The sequence below is a fragment of the Ammospiza caudacuta genome, chromosome 24, assembly GCF_027887145.1.
Source record: "Ammospiza caudacuta isolate bAmmCau1 chromosome 24, bAmmCau1.pri, whole genome shotgun sequence".
NCBI classification, from domain to species: Eukaryota; Metazoa; Chordata; class Aves; order Passeriformes; family Passerellidae; genus Ammospiza; species Ammospiza caudacuta.
The window spans coordinates 7,781,708-7,805,439 of NC_080616.1; the positions used below are offsets into that span (position 1 = coordinate 7,781,708).

Genomic DNA, 23,732 nt, shown 5'->3' on the forward strand with positions numbered 1-23,732 from the left:
CAACAATCTCAGCTCCCTAAGGCCGTCACTTTCTAAATCAGTTACAGCCAACTCCAATTAGCAGGCAGGCAACATGAGCAGCTCCTGGATCTTTGGGAAGGAGCCAGCCCAGAAGGTCCTTCTCCCCAGACTGTCCCTTTTTTCCTTCTGAAGGACTTGCACCATCATTAGAGGCACAGGCTGTGCGAGATGAAACCTCCTCCCCTTTGCTTGTGGGGATGATGTTCCACGGCCTCATTAATGCTGTTTGTGCTGCTGTGCTCCAGCACCTGAGCCTACCTGCAGGCTTTGATTTATAAGAGCATCCCAAAGGCTCTACAAGTGCTGAAGAGAGACTTTATTGGTCACTTTAGCTTCCCTCTCAGCCTGCACTTGAAACTGCTTCTCAACAGCCTCTCTAAGGCGGGCTGAGGAGAGGCAGCTCCTGCCAGGCACAGACCTGACCCTCCTCAGGGGGTGAGAGGATCTCTCAGGGGTGCCCTGGGGAAGCCTCTCCTTCCTCAGGCCATGGCAGCATCTCCTGGAATTACCCTGGGGAAGAACCCACCAGCCCTCAGAGGAACTCACCACATTCAACATGGAATTATTTGGTTGAACCTGACTGGGAGCTCACTGTCCTCAGATTGTTTGGGGTGGGAATTGTGTGATCCTGCAGGCTGGTGGGATTTTCCTGGAATTATCCAGAGAGGCACTTGTTCTTCAGGGCTCAGAGCTGGTGGTGTGCCCTGCCTTGCTGGCTGCTCCCCCTCTCTGGGTGTCTGGAGGGTGCTGGGGGCACTGGTGGAGCTCAGTCCTTGGTGAAGGTGCCCAGGCAGGACACATCTCACTGTCCCCCCCGGCCATCCCTCCCTCCCTCCATTAGGGAGCTGTTTCAGGCCATGATTTCAGATGAAAATCTGTATTTTATTAACTGTGGGTGTGCTTTGCTGCTGGACTCTTTAATGTGCTTGCAGCTGTATCAGTGTGAGCCATGGAGAGAACCTTGAACCCAACTGCCTGGAGCTGCCAGCCCTGCTGGGACACAGCTGTCACCAGGGCGAGCCCAGGGTGGGGACCATGGCCAAAGCTGCTGTCCCCCCCTCCTGTGGAACACAGAATCCTTCAGGCTGGGAAACACCTCCAGGATCATCAAGCCCAACCTTCAGCTGGTGCCACCAAACCACGTCCCAGAGCCACCTCTGCCCCTTTTGTGAGCACTTCCAGGGGTGGTGACTCCACCACTGCCCTGGGGAGCTGCTCCAATATCTGACCACTGTTCCAGTGAAGAAACTTCCCCCGATATCCACCCTATCCAGGGCCACTGAGGCAGTGCTGGGGCCGTGCCCGGCCCAGTGAAGGATGATGGCCAGGCAGGTCCATCTGGAGACGCCGGCGGGTTCCTCTGTCCTTCCCACTGGCTGGCAGGGAATGCTCAGAGCCAGATCCAGCCCTGCTGGGCTGCAGCTCAGCGTGCTGCCAGCAGCTGTCACAGGGACAGACGAGGCTGGGAGAGAAGAGCACTTGCACTGCTGCAAACCCTTCCCCAGCCCAGCGCCCGGGCTCCGACAATCCGGCGATTCCTGCGCTCGTCTCCCGCCGCGTGCACACACCTCCCCAGCAGCCTGGAAAAGGATTTCCCCCATTCATGCCTCTTCCTCCCATGCAGGGCTATCAGAAAGAGCAGCGTGTGCAGGCAGACAGATTTATCCACCTGCCCTACCTGGCAAAACTGATTGGGTTTGACAGACGTGCCCGGGATGTGCTGGCGCGTTAACGAGCGCTTCAGCATGGAAACGAGCAGAGCTGTGCTCCTCGCAGATGTTAGGGGGAGAAGTTTATCTAAAGCATATTTTATGGCTGTGCAGAATGTATTAGATCAGCAGCCTCAAGAAAAAATCACTACAGGCTCCTTCCCTAGCAAACACACGCAAATTTTTAAAATCAAATAAAACAAAACCTTCCCCGAACAAAGCGTGACACGTTTTACAAACCAAATTCTTTGCTGCTGAGGTGACTTCAGCTCTTGGGTGAGGACTAGAGAGGATCACCAGGAAGGAGAAAGGAGTGAGAAGCACCCAGTCCAGCCCCACACAACCCATCCCTGGGGATCAATCATTCCCAGGACCTGTCTTCCCCCTCCAAGCGAGTGATTTAAGTCCTGGTGTTTTAGAGACAGAGCAGCATTAATGGGCTCCACTGTCTGCAAAGTGCTCGTGCTTAGATCCCCGCAAAGCTGAGCAAGAGAGGCACCAGGCTAAAAAATGTTCCCTCTCAAGCAAAACAGACTCGCACTTGGATTGCACAGAAATTAAAGCAACAAAAGGTCTCTGAAGCCAATTGCCATCTAACTGAGAAACAGGCGCGTCACTTTGTGCACCCATCTGGCAGGGACATACTTTCCATTTCAGCAAGTGCGGGGATGGGTGGACGGCGAGGGGAATGTGAGAACGGCAAAGAAAGGAGAAGAATGCAAACCTGCGGGACAACACTGCTGCCCTGTCACGAGCACTGTACTCTATTCATATGAAAATCCATACGGCTGCTACTGTTGCATGCGCTCTTCTTACACAGCATGAAATTAAAATTCCTCCTCAGTCTCACATTGCCAGCGCCACAGAGCAGCTCCAGAGCAGGCGAGCAGACAATTTATCCTTTGGCTTCCTCAGGCGGGTTTGTGCTGGGATTGGGAGCCACTGGGGTGAGGGAGACGAGTCCATTGCCCACGGTGACAAATTCTGCTTCCCAAACAAATCCCAGAGAAATATTGCTGGCCTGCAGTCTGGCTGTTGGTCCTCCTTTTCCCGGTGCAGTTTCACATGTGTAATTCCCCCCCAGGCCCCCCTGCCACTTCCCTTCTTATCTTCCCAGAACAAACTCAACGTGCGGGCTAAATTTCAAGGAGTGTTTCACCCAGAGTCCAGCCAAATGTCAGTGGATCTGCTGGAAATGCAAATGGAGACAATCATGCAAAAGAGGAGGGCTTATGGATTGTGCGGGAGGGCAACAGAAGGCAAATAAAAGCTGACAGGGAGAGGGAGCGGGGAACAAATCTCCCGTCTCAAGCTGTTGAGCATTTGCGCAAATGCCCGTCGAGCAGCGCAGACAGATTCCCCAAAATGCCCAAATCCCATTGATTATCCCTGCTGAATCGCCTGCGTGCCTCCAAACCCCACCTATCGCCAGCTCCTAAAGCAGCATCTCACTCCCACCATTCCCTCCCACTGCACGGGTGTAAATGACAGGGAAGAGATGGAGAAGGGAGCTGGAGCAGAACTGAGGAGCCTGGGAGGGGTTTTTTGGTTTTTTTTTTGTGTTTCCCCAAATTCCAGAGAGCCATTGAGTTGTCAAAAGCAATTGCAGCTCTCACAGAAAGTGTTTTATTTTGTGCTTTTGAGAAAGTTGGGATAACTGTGAGATCATCTGGGGACAAAGTGAGGGGAGATGAGAACTTGATTAGCTCAAACCCAGCCATGAGAATTTCTCAGATACAAGCAGATTTGTTCATTATGTGTGCAAAGGAACAGCAAGCAGGAGGACAGGATCCATACTATGTGTTGTAACATGATATAGAATGAATCCCCTCAGGGTACAAAATTCCTTATAAATTGTAAGGGGGATGGTGTCTGCTGTGTTGTATTTTATCACACTTTCTGTCAAAATATCCCTGGCAGGGAGCCTATTTGGAGATGCAATCAGCACCAAAGCCTTGTTTGGGGAGAGAGATTTGGACTAAACAGCAGCAAACTCCAAAATGTTCTTTGGGAAAGCTCAGGAGAGAAACCCCTTAGAGCGGGGTGAGTGAGGTCTGGCCTTCTTAAATCACCTCATTTTATGGCTTTGCCCAGCCCCATAGGGAGCAGAGATGCTCTCAAGGTCTATTAACAGCAGTGCTAATCCAGGCTGGCTGCTTCCACCTGCCCTGAGCCCCAGGGAGCACAAAACACTTCTGAGAGCATCCCAGAGAAGGGAGCACAAAACAGAGCACAAAACACTTCCCAAAACATCCCAGAGAATGGAGCACAAAACACTTCCCAAATCACCCCGAGAAGGGAGCACAAAACATTTCCCAAATCATCCCGAGAAGGGAGCACAAAACATTTCCCAAAGCATCCCAGTGAAGTTTGTCACCTCCCAGATAACCTTGAGCCCCCAGGGAGCACAAAACACTTCCCAAAACATCCCAGAGAAGGGAAGACAAAACACTTCCCCAAAACATCTTAAGAAGGGAGCACATAACACTTCCCAGAGCATCCCAGAGAAGTTTGTCACCTCCCAGGTGATGCGGGCCAAGGCTCACACTTGACTCACAAAGCCCAGATCATTGCCAGCCCCTGGAGCAGAGCAGAGAGAGCAGGGCTGGTGGCACTGGGGTGGGGACGGCGGGCTCAGCGGCCTGTGGAGCGGAGCAGAATGAGCAGGCTGAGCTGCTGGTGGTGTCACTGAGGCGGGGACAGCGGCTCCTCCCGTGCTGGCCTCTCTGAGCGCTCACGCTTGGCTGCCCCCTGCACTTTTGTGAGGCACTCCGGTGTTTTTGGCAGGCACTGAACTGGAAGGAAAAGGGTCTGATTATCTCCTCCAGCACCTCAGCGCTGACCCAGAGCGCTGACCCCTTTCCTGTCACTCTCCATTTGCTCTGGATGTTTTACACAGCGAGGGGGCAGAGCCTTCCCCATTGATCCGGGCTGCAGCCAAAGGCACCGCGCGGCTCCAGCTCCATCCCTCAGAGCCTGGGGCTCCTGGGCTGCCTGTGCTCCTCAGAGGAGAGATCTGGGGCCATGCTGGGGTCAGGAGCTGTAGCACAGTTCTCATTCACACAAAAGCTTCTCCAGTGTCTGCCTAAAAGCCAGATAACACAGCCTGCATTTACACCAAAGTCTCTTTGGCACACCTCACACAGCCTCAGAATGGTTTGGGCTGGAAGGGACCCCAAAGATCACCTCATTCCAAACCCCCCTGCCATGGTGGGGACCATCCCAGGTTGCCCAGAGCCCCAGAATGGTTTGGGTTGGAAGGGAGCCTGAAGATCACCTCATTCCAAACCCCCTGCCATAGTGGGGATCATCCCAGGCTGCCCAGAGCCCCACCCAGCCTGGCCCTGAGCCCCTACAGGGATAGGGACCCCCAATGCTGCCATTGTCCCCAAACTGACCCAGCAGCACCGGGCCCACTTCAGCCCCCCTGCTCAGACCAGCTCCCCTGATGGAGCAGCATCACCATCCCCTGAGGGTCCCTGGGTGCCAGAGCCCCCTGTCCCACCCTGTCCCCCTCTGCTCCCTCCCTTCCCAGGAGCAGTCTGTGCGCAGCCACGTCCTTGCCATGAGAGCTGCAATTTGGAGCAATTTCCCTGCCAGCCTCGCTGCAATCTCCCCCCAGAGGGGATCAGAGATCCCACGGTGCTGCAAGGAATGCAAATCACATCCCCACGGCTCTGAATAATGCAGGGCAGGGAGAGCAGAGCCCAGCAAGGTGGGATGGGTGGGATGGGGTCTGCCTGCTCCTCTTGGGGTTCTCCACCTCAGCCCAGGCACACAAAGAGCTTCAGCAGTGCCTGGGCAAAGCAAATCATTGTCTGCACCATCCCAGCACTGAGCAGCACCACCAGGAGAGGCAAGAAAAGCAAAATCCAAATGCAGGGAGGCCCAGAAATAAGGAGGGAGGGACCAGTGCAATGTTTTCACTTTGCTCTCCTAACGGGATGGAGCTGGCAGAAAGTTCCCAGAGGGCACACGAAACTTCTGGCAGCTCCATTTCCCTGTCAGGAACCCCAGCCAGGCTGCCAGAGCCCTCCACATCAGGCAGGGATTTGCTCATCCTGGGATTTTGCTGTAATCCAAACCACAATTCCCTGATAAACTGTCACCACGTTTGTGCACCAGCGTGTCCCAGATGCTGGGGCAGCCAGGAGAGCCCACAAAGCAATTCCTGCTGGCAGGGGTGGCCAATGCCCAGCTCTGCCAGCCTCCCTTCCACCAGCAGGGCAGCAGGAGCAGCACAGCCAGGTGAGAACAGCACAGCCAGGTGAGAACAGCACAACCCAGGTGAGAACAACACAACCCAGGTGAGAGCAGCACAACCCAGGTGAGAACAGCACAGCCAGGTGAGAACAACACAACCCAGGTGAGAGCAGCACAGACAGGTGAGAGCAGCACAGCCAGGTGAGAACAACACAACCCAGGTGAGAGCAGCACAGCCAGGTGAGAACAACACAACCCAGGTGAGAACAGCACAGACAGGTGAGAGCAGCACAGCCAGGTGAGAACAACACAACCCAGGTGAGAGCAGCACAACCCAGGTGAGAACAGCACAGCCAGGTGAGAACAGCACAGCCAGGTGAGAGCAGCACAGCCAGGTGAGAACTGCACAACCCAGCTTTGCTGTTTAGACAGGAGCAAGGGAAAGCAGATCCCTCTGCTCTGCCCAAGGTGCTGCAGGGTTTGGAGCTCCCCTGAGCACACCCAGGGTCACCAGCCCAGCAGAAAATTGTCCCCAGCACCTCAGGGCTGCCACATCACCCTCTCCTCCCTCCCCAGCCACCTCTCACTGCAGTCCTTGCTCACCTTTCCTTTCCTTTCCTTTCCTTTCCTTTCCTTTCCTTTCCTTTCCTTTCCTTTCCTTTCCTTTCCTTTCCTTTCCTTTCCTTTCCTTTCCTTTCCTTTCCTTTCCTTTCCTTTCCTTTCCTTTCCTTTCCTTTCCTTCACAAAGCTCACTTTCAAACAAAGGCTGACATGTCTTGAAACAATTATTGCCCATCCTGGGGGAGGAGAGGGCTGGTAAAAGATTATTTTGGGAGATTATGTCTGGAGTGACTGACAAACTGATCTGCAGCAGCGTTTGTTTTTAATCTGAAACAGGTTTGGGATAGAACAGAGGGAGAAAAGCTGCAGCCACCCACAGGCAGGAGCTGCTGGGGGGCAGGGGAGCTGCAGGCAGCAATGCCAGTGTGTGACCAGCTCCAGCCACCTCCCTGCACTGGCCACACGGCCCTGTCCCATGTCCCCAGCACCAGAATGGCTCTGCGTCCCTCCCTGGGACAGGGACAGACCCGCGGACACACAGAGGAGCTGTGCCACTCTTGGGCATCACCCAGAGCCCCCCAGGGCCCAGGGCTGGGCTGCAGCCCTGCACTGGCACTGCTGGAAGGTGATTTTGCACTTTGGAGCCAAACCATTTCCGGCTCTCTTTGGGGTGCCAGCCTTTATTGGGGTTTATTCCTGCGCAGGCAGGGCAGTGCCAGGGCTGCCCCTCAGCCCCATCCCTGGCACAGCCCCAGCATCTCCTGGGCTCCAGCCCTGAAGCTCAGCAGTGACAGCAGCCCCAGATGAGCAGCAGCTGCAGGAGGCCTGGGGGAATTAAATTAATCCCTTCATTATCAACCTGAGCCCTGGGAAAATCTGCAGAAATGGCTGGGGGTGGGTCAGAGCACTAAACCCAGCTCAGCTGGGCCAGCACAGCTGGGCTGGGCTCTGATCCCCTGCCCCAGCTGCCACCAGGGCTGCCAGGGCCACCAGGGCTGCCAGGGCCACCAGGGCTGCCAGGGCCACCAGTAAGGCCAAGCAGTGCCACCAGGGCTGCCAGTGCCACCAGTGCCACTGTGGCAGTGCCACCCCGGCATGGAGCAGAGCTGGGGACAGCCAGGCTGGAGGGCACAGGGATGTGCCAAGGCAAAGCCAGGCAGTGCTGGCACAGCTTTGAAAGAAATCCCTTTCTTTGCATCCTGAGCACCCCAAGGACGGCCGAGGGCAGTGCCAGGAGCCTGGGCATGGCCTGCACGGAGCCACCAGGGTCACCTGCAGGGGACAGGGACAGGCAGCACTCGGGGCCAGGTGCCACAGGGCAGGAGAGAAGCAGCTCCCAGTGTGCAGGGATTTGTGTGCTGCAATCCAATCCCCTCTGTGAGCCCCTGCCAGGCGCCCTCCTGGCCTGCGCAGGCTGTTGCCAACAATCCTCTGGAAAAGCTGGGGAGGGAGGGAAAGAGTGGAAAATCAGGGAAAAATAACAAAAACTCCTCTCCTTGTTGAGATGAGTATCTCCAATTGAATTTGTGCTGAAGAACAACAAAGAGGCAGAATAACAGAGAGCTCTGGCCCCCAGCTCATGCTGGTGGTCCCACCTGGGGAGGGGGATCAGCCCAGGGGCTGCTCCTGCTCCTCCCATTCCCATTCCCAGCACACACAGGGATCAGCTGAAAGCAGATTTATCTGCTGGACAATGGAGGAAAAAGGTTCTCCAAAGGAGCTCCAGGCCAAATCACCAGGATCCTGCTCTTGGGGCTTTAATCCCTCTGCAAAGTGTCAGAGTTGGGTGGGGAAGGGAGGACGGGGAGAGGAGGATGGGGAAGGGAAGGGAGGATGGGGAAGGGATGATGAGGAAGGGGAGGATGGGGAATGGAGGATGGGGAAGGGGAGCCAGAGAACGGCCTGAGGTGGAAGGGACCCCAAATCTCCTCTCATTCCATGCCCAGGGACCCCCTCCATGATCCCCCCTCCCAGCCCTGCCCAGCCTGGCCTTGGGCACTGCCAGGGATCCAGGGGCAGCCCCAGCCTCTAAAAACCCATCTGAAATCACCATGGGAGCCCGCCAGGTCCAAAACCTGTTACAGGCTGGGGCTGAGCACAAAGAGCGGCCAAGGAAAGGCTGGAGAGGAGGAAACCTGGTCCAGGGTGGGTCTGGGGCTGGCCCAGCACTGCTCCCAGTGCTCCCTGTGCTCAGGGGAGGCAGAACTGGGGCAGAGGGGGCAGTGCCACCCTTGGGAGCGCAGGAATTGCTCATCATGAGGCAGCAAAGCTCCTCACTTTCAAAGGAGGGAAGGGAAAAAAAAACCAGCTTTAAAAAAAAGGTAAAAATCAATCAGCCACAAATTATAAATAAAAGAGATGAAAGTTGAGAGCGAAACGAAACAGAGCCCCAGGTGGCCTCTGCCTGGGGCACTCCTGCTAATTTTAGTTGCTCAGCTCTTCCCTGATCTGTCTGCTTCCATGACTGCACAGTTTCAGCTTTTCCTGCAGCTACTGAAAATGCTCCACACCCTGGCATGGCCCAGCCTGGCTGGGGGTGGCAGAGGGGCCCTGGGACCCCTCCCTGCTGGGATGGGGGATGTGGGGTGGCCAAAGAGCGGCTGCTGGCCCTGGCACTGTGAGCCCACCCAGCTCCTCCCCAGGCCAGGGGATTTGGGGCCATCCAGAGTGGATGTGCCCATCCCTGCAGCCCTGCAGCCCCCTCCTTTATTGCACAGAGAGAAACAGCAGCAGCATCCTATGCAGCAGAGTGGATTTAATTTCCTAATGAAGGAGTAAATCTGGGACCTGGCGACATTTACTGTGTCCCCATTCACACAGAGCCTATGTGGGGCAGGGGCCAGCACTTCTCAGAGCCCCATTCCCATTCCCCATTCCCATTCCCATCCCCATTCCCCATCCCCATCCCCATCCCCATTCCCCATTCCCATTCCCCATTCCCATTCCCCATCCCCATCCCCATCCCCATTCCCATTCCCCATTCCCATTCCCCATTCCCCATTCCCCATCCCCATTCCCATTCCCCATCCCCATTCCCATTCCCCATCCCCATCCCCATCCCCATCCCCATTCCCGTCCCCATCCCCATCCCCATCCCCATCCCCATCCCCATCCCCATTCCCCATCCCCATTCCCCATTCCCCATCCCCATTCCCCATCCCCATCCCCATTCCCATTCCCATTCCCCATCCCCATTCCCCATTCCCATCCCCATTCCCCATTCCCCATCCCCATTCCCCATCCCCATCCCCATCCCCATTCCCGTCCCCATCCCCATCCCCATTCCCCATCCCCATTCCCCATCCCCATCCCCATTCCCATTCCCCATTCCCCATCCCCATTCCCCATCCCCATCCCCATCCCCATCCCCATCCCCATCCCCATCCCCATTCCCCATCCCCATTCCCCATTCCCCATCCCCATTCCCCATCCCCATCCCCATCCCCATTCCCGTCCCCATCCCCATTCCCCATTCCCCATCCCCATTCCCCATCCCCATCCCCATTCCCATTCCCATTCCCCATCCCCATTCCCCATTCCCATCCCCATTCCCCATTCCCCATTCCCCATTCCCCATTCCCATCCCCATTCCCCATTCCCCATTCCCCATTCCCATTCCCATTCCCATTCCCCATTCCCCATTCCCATTCCCAATTCCCCATTCCCATTCCCATTCCCCATTCCCATCCCCATTCCCCATTCCCCATTCCCCATTCCCATCCCAATCCCATTCCCAGGGAAGGTGGATTTCTCCTTCCATGCAGGAATTGCAGCTGCAATTGGGAAATGTGCTGTGAGAGCAAAAAAAAAAAAAAAAAAAAAATTTAAAAAAAAAAAAGCTGTTTTCATGTAAATGTCCCCAGTAATAAAAGTGAATGAAGAAAGCAACACATCCAAACAAGAAATAGTACATTTGTGCTGGAGAAGCAGAAATGACTCTAAAAAAGAGAGCTTTATCAACAATTTCCAGCAGGCAGGGGCTGCTCTTTAATGCTCCTGGAGGAACAGCAGAGCTCCTGCTGGACCTGGGCTGTGCTGCCTCTGATCACAGCTCTGAACCAGCCAGGCTCACTTGAAAACATGAAACTTGTTTGTTTTCCCAAGCAAACCCCGAGCTGCTGTTCTCTCCCCAGAGCTGTGCTTGGTGCTGTCTGTCCCATTCCTGCTGCATTTCCCTGGCAATGCCCACTCTGGGGCTGCTGGAATCAGCCCAATCCCAGCCCCTGGCATGGCCAAACCCCCCTGAAATCAAGGGGAAATAATCAAAAATGTGCCCTTAAAATCAAGGGCAAATAATCACAAACGTGCCCCATGCCATGGGATGTGCTCTGCTCAAAAATATACAATATTTAAACATATTCATCAGCTGATTGCTAACATGAAGGTCAGTGTTTATCTTGCTTTCTTTGCACTTTGGATTACCAACCCTGAGCTGAACTCCCTGTGAATCAGAAGGTGATTCTTGGTGGGAACAGAGCAGCAGAGAGCATCCTGTGAGTCCCTGAGACTCCCCACTCTCCCTCCCACTGTACCTGCACCTCCCACATAATCCAATTATTTATTTCCCAGCCACGACACCGAGCTGCTGCCGTGAAAGGCTCTGCACAAAGAGGAAAAGCAGAGAGGGCCACAGCCTGCTGCCCTTTGCCTCCAGAGCTCTGCAGAACGATTTACTCCAAATTTACTCCAGACCAGCAATGCCGGGGGGATGCTCTGTGATGGATCCGCGGGGTTTTACTGCCCTGCAGCAAGAGGCACCCAGAGGGTGTTTACAGCCACAAGGAGCTGTAAAATCCATCAGGGGATGGAGGGAATGGTGAAGGCAGCATCGTGAGACACGCAGGGAAAGCCTCCAGCCATGCCCACCTCAAACCGCAGCCCCTAATTGTCCCTAAATCCCATTGCAGCCCCTGATTGTCCCCAAATCCCACCTCAGCCCCTGATTGTCCCCAAATCCCACCTCACCCCCTCACCATCCCTAAATCCCAACCTTTTCACAGTGCCCAGCACTCTCCCTGCACATTTCCCCCTTCTCTCCAGACACATTTGTGGTTTCCACATTTGTTTTTATTGCCTCGAGGAGGCATTTAAGAGAAGCAACGTAGCCCGGGCTTCTCACAGTATTTCTTGCCACCCAGGGATTTAAGATCTTACAAATGGACCAAAACCTGTGTTATTTTGACCTCTGAGGGTTTTAAAAGCCTGCAGGAAAATATGTTTATAGTAAAGAAAGCATGAACTTCTTGACTCGTGAGTGGAAAGGCAGGAGTCTGACGCTGCCCTACCCCCAAATCCAGCAACTGCAACTCCTCCAGCTCCTCACTCCAAGGAGAGCAGGAACAGCAAAACCAACAGGAATTCACCAAAGAGTTGGGAATTTCATGATATTTTTCACCAAGATCATTTCAAGTAGAAACTCATTACTGAACCTGATGAAAACGTGGTGAAACGGAGGAGGAATAACTTCTGCCTCACTTGATGCTCATAAGGGAGATAATGCCTCTGGGAGAAGGTGTGGGGATGAATTATCTGTGAAATTCAGGATGAAAACCTCGTTGGGATGGGGTGCTGAGCAGCCTGCTCTGGCTGAAGGTGTCTCTGCTCATTGCAGAGCCCTTGAAGGTCCCTTCCAAGCCAGTCCATGCCATGGTTCCATGGTTCCAGAGGCAGAATGGACTCCAGGCAGGATGGATTCCATGGATAAGGCTGCTCAGCACTCCCAGCCCCACTAACCCCAATGGATTTAGGGCTGAACCAAATGCTGCCCTCCAAAATTTCAAGTTGATTTTTCAAGGTGCCTGAACCTGCATAAAAAACCCAGAGTCATCCCCATCTCCTGAGCCAAGAGATGAGATTAAAGCAGCCCTGGAGCTCACCTGGCTCCATTTCACATCCCCAGCATTTCCTGAACACCTGCCCCTCCCTCTCCAGCAGCTATAAAATTCTCTGCCAGCTCCTGGCTCTTTTCTGACGTGACTTGGTCCGGCAGGCGCCAGATCCCAGGCCCAGGGAAGGGATGCAGGGACAAGAGAGGCCAATGTCATGCCGTTAAGAGTGGCAGGGACATTGCTGAGTGCTCAGAGCCTCAGTCTGCAGGGGCTTGGCAGCTCTGCCCCATCTCCAGCCCCAAACACAGCCCGGAGCTCTCCTCTGGCTTCCATTTCCCATTCCCCAGCACAAATTCCAATTAATAAGATTACAGCTTCTGGCTCTGAAAAATAATAAATGTGAGGGACCATGGGGCATTTTGGGGACCCTTTGCAGCACAGATGAAGCAAAGGGGAATTACTCTCCTCCTTTAGGGAGAAAATAAATCCCAGCTCCTCCAACCACAGCAGCAAGTCCAGTATGTGGTGAACAAACACCCCCTTATTTCACATCATTGGGCAAAAATCAGACTTTTTTCTCAGACCTTTCAGTTAAACAACTTCTTCAGCCAGACAAGAACCATCTGCCCTCTCCCACCGCTGCTGGGCCGTGGGGATCTGCGCTCTGAGGGTGATGGATTGACCAGGGAGCCAGCAGAGCCCCTGACCCCCCAACCTACAGCCAAAACCAGACAAATCCTCGGGAAGGCGCCTGCAAATGGATGGTTTTCATCTGCTCAATAACAGCCTCGTGTCCTCTTGGCTTCTCCACAGGCTGATGCAACCGAGTTGTTCCTGGAGTGTGGCGGGGGCGATAAGGAAGGATAAATCACCGGGGTGAGATAAGCACCCATAAAATGAAGTCATCTAAGGACAGGTCTGGACATATATATTTCATTGTGAAAGACCTCCTTTATTCCCACTAATGGAACAAATTAAATCAGCCAAGCTGAATAAAACTCTCACGTCCCAAGACGTAACGAGGCACTTAAAAGTTGCGCGTTCCTCCGCTCCTCCGGCGGCGCTGCCCGACGGCTCACGGCTGTCCCTCGGGAAATGCAGGAGCAAGGACAGAGTTCAGGGGTTCTGCAGGTGACAGGAGAGTGTTCCCAGCATGAACAGAGTGCCAGCACCGTGCATCTCTCTGTGGCATCCTGCGGGCACACTGAGCAGTGACCCTGGGATGGATTCGCGCCGCGTCCAGTGCAGCTGCCCTGGCACAGTGTCACAGGTGGCCAGGACAGCAGTGACGCCTCTTTTTCAGGAGAATTGGGGGTGATTTCATTGGTTTCATTCACACACTTCATCCTTCACCTCAGGGCACTGAAATAACCACACCTGGGCCCTTGCCTGCAGCACTGCAACACCCCCACACCTCCGAGCACACAAATTAAAACCTTATCACCACTGAGCAACTCAGCGCTGGGTGAAACCCAGGCACAAGGTCACTGTTCAGCTTTTCCCTCTCCTCTGCCACCCAGGAGCACTCCCAGCCCGTGGGAAGGCAGGCAAGGCTGCAGGAACTGCATTTTTCCTGCAGGCAGCATAAACAGCATGATGGAACAATAATACCTAGATGGCGACTGGCAGACAGAGCAGAGACATTTATTTATTCTTGATCACAAACAATGTCCTGCATTGACAAGCTGAATGAAGGGCACTTCACTGATTTATTAGACCTAATAAGAAGCAGACCTCTCGGGATGAAATACAAGATTGATTTTTAGTGGTGAGCCTTGCTGCCATCCCGGGCTGAGCTCAGGCTGATGAGATGGAACCAGGCGTGCACAGGGACACGAGGCTGACACAGCTCTGCTGGGCAGGGGGACAGATGGAGGGATTGCCACGGGGAGGGGGAGATGGAAACACAGCAATAACAGCCCTGAAAGCTGCTCTTTCCTCCCTGCAATCCTCCTCTCTCCCACCGAGGCATCCCAAGAGCAGCAAACCACTGGGAAGTTTGAGGGCAGCTCTGATGGAATTCCTGGGAAACCTCAAAGCCAGGCCCTCCCCACAAACCTGCCTTCCACAGGAGCCCCTCTCAGCACAGCCAGCGCAATTTCCACATCAGGCCCAGCCCCTCCTGGGCACACCACATGAGCTGAGCTCTGTGGATGCCGTTTTCCATCAGGAAAAAGCCAGCTAGCACAGCAGCACTTAGCTTGAGGCCCTATTAATAGCAGTTCTAATTATATGGCTGCAAATTTAATTCATGGCAATGATTAGTGTCAAAATCAAAGGCATCACGCATCAATATTGATAGAATTGTATGGAGCCCATAAACAGAGCAAGCAAGCTGACACATCTCCCCCCAGCACTTCGTTGCTGTTAACTGTTGCATTAATGTCCCTTCTCATTTTGCTTGATGGAAGTGGTTTTATTGGAGGAATCCCCAGTTCGCAATGGTTGTGCCTCCAACATGGGCCCCTTTTCCCTTCCTCCCACAGCCAGGAGGCTGAGGTGCTTTGGGAGGAGGGCAGGAGGGAGAATTTCGTCCCATGTACCCGTGCTTGAGCCACAGCATCAGCAGCGTTAGCTTTTCACCCTCTGTGAGACATTCCTGGGGAGCAGAAGCTGGGAATGTGGCAGAAGCAGTGAGGTGAAGAGCTAAAGGCACGAGGACACCATGGATATCCTCGTGTTCCCAGTGAGGGATCCTCACTGGGGAAGCACAGGCAAATGTGAAAGATTTTGGAGCCTTCTCCCTGACTTTCCTCCAGCCACACAAAAATGCCTTCCCTGGCAGCCCAGACAGAGGCAGCAGCTTGTTTCCAAAGGAAACCAACAGCTGTGGGCGAGGGAATAGGTGTGACAAAGCTTTCAGACATTAGTGGTGTGGGTAGATCTGAGACGGAGGAGGACACGGAGGAGATCAGGTGGAGAAGGCTCTGCACTCACAGAGGTGCTGGACGGTTCCACCATCATCTCAGTGATGGGGAAGGAGAGATGAGGAGAGTCCTGAGCATCCTGAGCACTCCCTGACTTCCAGACAGGTCTGGTTATCTTGGAACAGGCACAAAATGCAGAGACAACCTGTGAACTTCTCTGCAGCCAGAGCCCCTCAGCTCGGTGCAGAGCTACTTCCTCTGCCTCACCTGGGCTTCCTCAGGCCATGGAAAAGGTAATCCCATGTGTCAAAGGAGGGAAAACCTGCTAAAAGTGCAGACAGAGCCGGGAGAGAGAGAACAGCATCTCAGTCCCACACAGGGATTGTTCCAGTTAATTACAGAGGGATGGATCCCACCAGCTGCAGGCAGCTCTGCTGTTAAATAAGGGCAGATGCCATGAAAACCTGACTGTAGTGAATGTCTGGGATGAATTTACTTCAGAGATGGGCCAATTTTCATCCAACAGATGAAGGATTGCAGGTGAAGGATTCCACAGCCTCCCTCTGGACAGCGGAGCAGGAATAGATTAACTTTGCATCAGAAAGCGTTCAGTGCAACTAGCACAGGAATTAAACCCTGCTGGAGAGGCTGCTGCCTCTGTAATCCTCCATAATTCATGGAACAAGCCCGTAAATGCCTCGTGTGCAGGCACAGGCCCTTGGCTGCCACTGAAAGAGGAGCCTCCCCTGTCCCCAAACCCTGCCCACAGCGAGCACTGGGCTGCATCCCCTGATGCATCTCCTAATGCATCCCCTGCTTCATCCCCTGCTTCATCCCCTGCTTCATCCCCGGCTGCATCCCCTGATGCATCTCCTAATGCATCCCCTGCTTCATCCCCTGCTTCATCCCCTGCTTCATCCCCTGCTTCATCCCCGGCTGCATCCCCTGCTGCATCTCCTGCTGCATCCCCTGCTGCATCTCCCCTGCATCCCCTGCTTCATCCCCTGCTTCATCCCCTGCTGCATCCCCTGATGCATCCCCTGCTGCATCTCCCCTGCATCCCCTGCTTCATCCCCTGCTTCATCCCCGGCTGCATCCCCGGCTGCATCCCCTGCTGCATCCCCTGCTGCATCCCCTGCTGCATCTCCCCTGCATCCCCTGCTGCATGTCCATTCCAGGCTTGGCATTTGGGACATGCTGAGGGTTCCTTTTCTTCCATTTAGCTGAAAACCCCCGGCTCTCCCCTGTGCCACGGCAGGCGAGTGCAGGGCTCTGCTTTACAAGCTCCCTCTCCCCCGCGTTCCAAATTGCCCCACTGACACTCGAGAGGCGCCAGGGAGGCACCTAATTTACTACTACTCAGCACTTGTAAAGTGCTGAATGAATATTAATGAGCTGATGTAATTAAAATGATGCAGACATTCAAGTGTAGTATCTGCCTGTCCTTGTATCTTCCTGGATAGATGAGGAAGAAATTCCCTGCTGCTTAAGGACTCAAAAAATTAACAGCCTGCTGTTGATTACATTTGTTAACTCTTTCCCCGGCGTGGAGGAGCAGGGGCTGCATTTAACAGGTTCACCTAATGCTCTCATTTAGAGCTGAGGTTAATTGGAAGGGTCTCGGCTTGCCAGAGCAGCAGCTCCGGGGCTGTTTTTGCTGGAGCTGGATCAGACTCACTGCTGAGCTGGCTCCCAGCTGCAGCTCCAGCTCCAAAGGCCAGCAAGGGCTCTCTCACACCTCTGCTTGCACCCCAAGGCCACTTCCAAACTTATTTGCAATGCAGAACTCATCTGAGAGTTCCCTTCCAACTCAGAGTATTCTGTGATTGTGTGACTCAGAAGTGGCGAAATCCCAGCTGCACTTCAAAGGCCTAAAAGTCATTCAAGGTCGGGTTGGACAGGGCTTGAAGCAGCCTGGGCTGGTGGAAGGTGTCCTTGCCCATGTCCCTTCCAACCCAGAAATGTTCTGTGACTCCCACCTGAGCCCCACCAGCCCCCCCTCGATGTTTGTGGTGCAGAGGACAAGGAATGTTCCAGGGCTGATCAATCATCCAGCAGGAGGGAAGAGGCACAGGGAGCAGCAGGACTCTGCCCTGAGGCTTGGTTCCAAAAGAAGCCACATTAACCCATTCCTGCCTCTCCATGACCAAAATCCTGCCAGCACCAGCAGCTCCAAAGGCTTTGCAACTCACACTTTTCTACACCACTTGCAGAAGGATTGCTGGGAAACAAAACCATTGCAAGATTTCCATCTGACTTCCTTTGGCTCCTTTCCCAGGACCGTCCCGCAGCAGCTTCAACTTCACCTTTCCCAAAAATGGCACTCCAAAATCACACCAACAACACTGCAGGCTGACCTCTGCCTCTCCAACACCAGGCTGCGACCCACACCCTGCCATTTCCACTCCTGCTTAACTCCCAGTTTCCCACAGGGAAACACCCGTAAGGCGCATCAGAGCATCCCGAGAGAGACCAACCCTCGCCAGCATTGAAGAGAGACCAACCCCAGAGCAGCTCCTGGCCCTCCACAGCCATGGACAGGGCTCACCTTCTTCAGCCTGCCCGTCTTGGTGCCCACGAAGACCACGCTGTAGCCATTGTAGACGTAGGAAGCCACGGAGGTCATGCGGTCGCGGCTGGAGGTGAAGAGCGTCACCCCCTCCACGGGCACCGAGCCCCCCAGGGGCTGGTTGATGTCCAACCCGCAGAAGTTGTCGTCGATGGGGACTGGCTGGAAAGACAAGGTTTGGGGCAGCTGTGAGTGACACAGAGCCCAGGGAGGCCCCACACACTTGGGGTGGTGTGGAGGGAGCTGGTGGTGTTGGCAGCAGGGTGGGTGCCACAAATGTGTGGTGTCAGCTCCAGCCACCTTCCCCAGAGCTCCTGCAGCTTCCAGAGCCCCGGGTTGGGAGTGACAGAGACTCCCAGGAAACTGCACACTTTATTCTGCCTTAACACCACCCCTTCCCTCATTGTCAACCCACTGTAGGATGAGAGCGTGGATTAAAGGGGAAGATGCTCTGAATTCAGGGAAACTGAGGCACAGACCGGCTGATCCTACTCTGCAAACTTGCATTCCATTGGGGCAGGGATTGAACCCGGCTCTCCAGGGCCCCCACATCCCCCACCCAGCGCACCCTTACCGCTTTGGTGCACTGCACATCCTTGCCCAGCAGCCAGTTGAGCTCCAGGTTGCCCTCGCCCTGGTAGCAGGACTGCAGGCGCTCCTTGATGTGGGCGTTGACGGTGCGGATGGGGAAGGCGCAGAGCGCCGAGTCGTCGGGCGGGTGGTGGTACTGCTTCTGCCCCTTGGAGAAGATGGCAAAGAGCACGTCCTCCTGCGCCGTGATGTTGAGGGCCCTGGCCAGCACCTTCCCGGGCTTGGCCAGGTAGGCGGCCTGCAGCAGGCGGTACTCGGTGTCACCCCTGACGCAGCCAAAGGGCAGCGACACGTACGAGTGGAACTTGGGGTCGTCCTTGCACAGGCGGACGATGCGCGAGGTGTAGAAGAGGTCGCTGGCTGAGTTGATGGAGACGCCCTCGGGGGTCTCCGGCTGCACCGTCAGGAAATACACAAAGTTCCCGCTGGCGAAGCCGTAGATGTAAAAAATGTCAAAGTGCGAAACCAGGGCCAGCGTGTCCGAGGGGATTTTGATGAGGGACGAGACGAAGTCGCTGTGGAGCTCGTAATCCAACATCGCCGAGGACTCCGGGTCCCGGGGCAGCTTGCGGCTGGACAGGGTGGGGAAATAATCCTGCTTGCCATCCACGGCCGTGCCGATGAAGAGCTTCCCGTCCTCGCCCTCGGAGCGCACGATCACCCCGTACATGGTGCCCGTCTTGTTGACGCTGGACAGGTAATGCTCCTTCTTGTGCGAGGGCTCCACCAGGATGAAGAGGTCGTCGAGGCGCAGCAGCTTGCAGACGCCCTGGTAGAGGCTGCCGCAGGCCAGCAGCCGGTTCTCGGAGTAGTCGATGATGAGCAGCTTGTTGACGTTGTTGGTGAGCGTCAGGACCTCGCTGCAGGGCTGCACGATGAGGGGAGGGTAGCAGGACTTGTTGTCCTCCTCGGGGCCGGTTTTGTGAGCCACCAGGATGGTCAGGTTCCCCGAGAGCTTGTAGACCCTGTTGATGGCCCCCACGTAGACGGCGCCGGTGCCCCGGTGCACCGTCAGGTGGTTGAACGTCCAGTCCCGGTTCTCCGAGTGGAAAGTGTTGAAGGAGGCATTGCTGGACACGTCCCGGGACAGCGATGCCAGGAGGAGGCAGAGCAGAGCCACTGAGCAGCCATCAGAGTCCAGTAGGCGAGGCCAGGTCCTCCTCTGATCCATCCTGGGAAAGGAGAGCTCCGTGTCCCCCGCGCGTGTCCTGAGCCCCGGCAACGTCCCTCACATGGTTCTGTGGAGAGAAGAACCACCCAGAGCCAAGGATTAGATCCCGTGTGCCCTGCAGATAAAATTCAAAGGAGGCTTTCTAATTACACAGTCCTTGAGATAAAGGGAGGATGTCTCTAAGCACAGCGAGAATTAAGCGAGTCCATAACTTAGTGGAGAGCAGTTCAGGCTTGATGCTTTGCCACTTGTTTCAGCCCCTGCATCTTAATTTGTGCTGGGGTTTGGGTGTTTAGAACATGCTCTGCTCAGACAGGGAGGGGAGAATCAGCTCCAGCCCAAGACAAAGCCCGCAGCTCACAGCCCCAGCCACCCATCTGCAATCTTGGCTGAAAGGATGTCTCCTGCAGGGTGTGTTGCTGGAAGCAGCACAGGAAATAAGAGCTGTTCTTTACCTTTAAAACCTCCCTGATTTAATTTGGGAACCTGAGCAAGAAGCCTCGTGCAGGCAAGCTCATTGAGCACACACTGAAGGCGCTGACATCTCCCCTCAAAGCCTCCCCAGAGCCACAAGTGCCTCTCAAGCAGGTGCTTTTTAGGCAGGAGCTCCTTCACAAGGTACTTTCCTGCCAAAAAGCAGCTGCCACCAAGGTGGGAGCACACGGTTAGATCAGCCACCAAGCCTTGCCAGCAGGAGAGACACCACAGCTGCCTTGACCTGCCCATGGAGGTGTCTGAGTGTGAGAAAACCACCACAAAGTTCTCCTTTATCCCAAATTACTCACTCCTGGGCAGGCCAAGGCACCACTTCAGAGAATCCTCCCTCACCTCGGGGTCACCCCAGCTGAGGATGAGGATGAGGCACCACTCTGCACCCATCACATCCCACACACCCCCACGGGAACCCTGCCCTCTGCAGCTCTGAGCCCCCACTGCTGCTCCTGGTGTGGTTTTATTTAAATTTCCACCAATTCCCAGCACCCCCGCAGGGGTGCTCTGAGCTGCGGGTGTCACTCTCTCTTTAGCCTTGTTCCTGCCGGGAGCGGGGACGGCTGTTCCTGAGAGGTGACAAAGGAGCTCTGTCCCTGCCTGTGCCTCTGACAGGAGACACAACAGGAGAGGCAGCCCTGGTGGCTTTGTCATTCTGCTCAGGGACACATTGCCCCGGCTGCTTCCCTCTGGCTGCCAGGCCCGGCATTCCCACCTTGGCAGTCTGTCTGGCCTGGGGAGGACACGGGCCCTGCCACCCTCTCGGTGTGTCGCAGACACGTTTTATGGAAAATCCTTTCCTTAGGATTTTTCCTCCTGAGAAGCTGAGAGGCCTCAGGAACAAATGTAAACAATGGTTATCTGCTGCTGTGGAATGCAACAGGGTGGCACTGGATGAGCTTCAAGGTCCCCTCCAACCCAAACCAGTCTGGGATTTCTACTGGATTAAATGGCACTGGATGGGCATCAAGGTCCCCTCCAACCCAAACCACTCTGGGATTCCCACTGGATTAAATGACCCTGGATGAGCATCAAGGTCCCTCCCAACCCAAACCATCCCTGTGGAGCAGGCCAAACACCTGGGGACTTAAACAGCAGCAGAATGGATGATTTTAACTCTCACCCTTAATACCATTTGATCATTAATTTTCCCTCTCTTTCTTTCTTTCTTTTCTTCTTTTTTTTTTTTTTCTTTTTTCTGAAGAGAGTTTTAAAATACAGCCTCAGAAGCAATCTGCAGCTATTAGTAACGCAAGGTGAAAGAGAGAGTAAATTCAGGGACACAATATAAACCCAAGCAGCTGAAAGGCCTCAATTAGGCTGAAAGGAGTTATCTGGTATTTAAATAATTATTAGATTGAAGGAATAATCACAGGTCTGAGCCGATTTTTTCCCCCACTGTCATCCTAATGGAGACTATAATATTATTATTCAAATGCCCATGATTCTCATTGAGGGGGGAAGAAAAAAGGGCTCATTTAATCTCCATGTGACAGGGCTTCAGGAGGCACCATTAGTCATTTCTCTCATTTCAGCTGTCACTCACTCACGGGCACCACAGTTTGTCATTAGTGGCATTTTGTGCAGACCCCCAGAAAAAAAAAAAAAGAAAATTAAAGCCAAAACAACAAGAGAATCTCCTGTGGCCAATGACAGCTCAAAGGCACAATTCTGATGTCACCAGTGTGGCAGCTGTGTTTGCCTGGTGCTGAGGGGGCTTTTCTTGGGGGGTGGGGTTGTAAATCTGGTGAGCAGTGATTTACACTCAGCACGGCTGGGCCCTCACCCATCACCCCTCAGCTCCTGGTTTTGGGATGTTTCACCCCTGCTCCTTCAGCTCCTGGTTTTGGGATATTTCACCCCTCTGGGCCCTCACCCATCACCCCTCAGCTCCTGGTTTTGGGATGTTTCACCCCTCTGGATGCACCCCAGCATCCCCATGACACAGCAAACACCCCCAGTGCCTCACTGACCCCACAACCTGCACTGACCCCACATCCTCACCCATCCCCTCACCCTCCCAGCCCTCAAGCTTTTCCCTGCCTGTCCTTTCTCTGTCCCTGTTCCTCCCCTGCCCAGAGGCCACCAGGGTCCCCAGGCACTCACAGGGAGGAGCAGATTGGGCCATAAATCCTACACTGGCTTTGTGTGGGCTGTGATCCTGAACAGACCCTCCTGAGGAGGGGCAGAGGGGGCTGGGGTTGCTCTGGAAGATGGGGGTGGTTCTGCTCTTTTTGCTGTTTACAGCCCCATAGGATTCATGGCTGGGAGTGGGGACAGCGGCACTGCCCAAAGGGTGACCAGGCTGTGACACCCCAGCTCTGCCCAAAGGGTCAGCAGGAGGCCAAGCTGCACATGACAAACCCTCAGGCAGGACAAACCCTCTGGCACAGCCCCCTCGCACCAGCCTGAGCCCTTCCCCTCCGGCTGGCTCCATATCAGGTCTGGGAATGAGGGAAGAGCCCCAGTTTGGCCATTCCCTGCAGCAAGAGGGATCACAGATGCTGGGCCCTCATCCCTCCTGCAGCTCGTTGGGAATTTTCCTGTGAAACCTTTCCAGGCACTGGAGCTGCTGCAGTGATTGATCCCCTCCAAGGAGTGACACTCTGCACACGTCTGTCAGCTGTGCAGGAAGACCTTGCCATAATTAATGAGGTTTGGGTTTAATTAGGCAAAAAGTCTGAGCCAAAGTGTCTGATGGAAGCTTCTCCAAGGCCTGGGATGTTTCCAGGTGGATCAGAGGTCTGGATGCTCAGTGCTGCCTCTTTGGCCAGGCCACCACAGCCACCACAGCACCCAGGAGCCTGACCCCAAGGGCAACTACTGGCACCTTGGTGTGAATAACTGGAATTCTGTAACACAGAGCCACGAGGATGCCTCCCACCATCTCCTCTTGGCCTTTTTCAGTTAATATTTTGACTCCAACAACAATAAGAACAAGTTGTAAATCACCATTGAGGAGCCTGGTGAGGTTTCTCCAGAGGTTTCCCCTCAGGGATGACAAGTAAGATTTTCCTAAAACACAACCTGAACACTTTGGGTTTTGGACCCAAAGGCTCCAGGTATTTAAATAATTATTAGATTGAAGGAATAATCACAGGTCTGAGATGATTTTTTCCCCCACTGTCATCATAATGGAGACTATAATATTATTATTCATACTCATATTCATATCCAGACTATAATATTATTATTTTTTGGACTAAAATGCACCTTCCTGGCTGGCCCTGTCCCTGCTCTGTGCTGGCAGCCAGGGCAGGGCCCATGCCAGGAGCTGTGCCCCCCTCCCAGGGCTGCTCATTCCCAGGGGTGGCATCCACAGCCCTCTGAGAAAGAGTTAAGAGGGCAAAGCACAGCATTGTGATTATTGCTTCCTCCAGGCCTGGGACAAGGAAGAGGAGGGGAAGAACAGAGCCCAGCCACGAAAAGGCATTTCCCTGATAACAAACAACATCACAGCAATTATGCACAAGATTTGTCCGGAGCCCAGACATTTGTTTACACAGCACACACTGTGCAGAGCTCTCCCCTGCACCTCCCTCCTGTGCACACACACATCCCAACGGGTCCAGAGGAACAGAAAACCCAGGGAGGGCTCTGCCCTGCCCTGAGCCCCAGGTTTGGAGCTGCAGATTGCAGGACAAGGACACAGCACACCCAGTGCCACCCCTGGCGCTGCCCCAGGTTTGCCGGACAGGCCTGGACAGGCCGTGCTCCTCAGTC

The 23,732-nt window shown here is 54.5% G+C and overlaps 1 protein-coding gene across 1 annotated transcript in view; it reads right to left on the reverse strand.

Annotated features, from left to right (window-relative positions):
- Positions 1-23,732, reverse strand: part of PLXNA2 (plexin A2) — a 137,342-nt gene that overhangs the window by 99,839 nt on the left and 13,771 nt on the right. The window contains exons 2-3 of the mRNA XM_058819577.1: positions 18,333-19,587; positions 17,738-17,920 (exon numbers count right to left, since the gene is read on the reverse strand). Coding sequence (XP_058675560.1) covers positions 17,738-17,920; positions 18,333-19,520 — 1,371 coding nt within the window. The 5' untranslated portion in view covers positions 19,521-19,587. The remainder of the gene's footprint in view (positions 1-17,737; positions 17,921-18,332; positions 19,588-23,732) is intronic.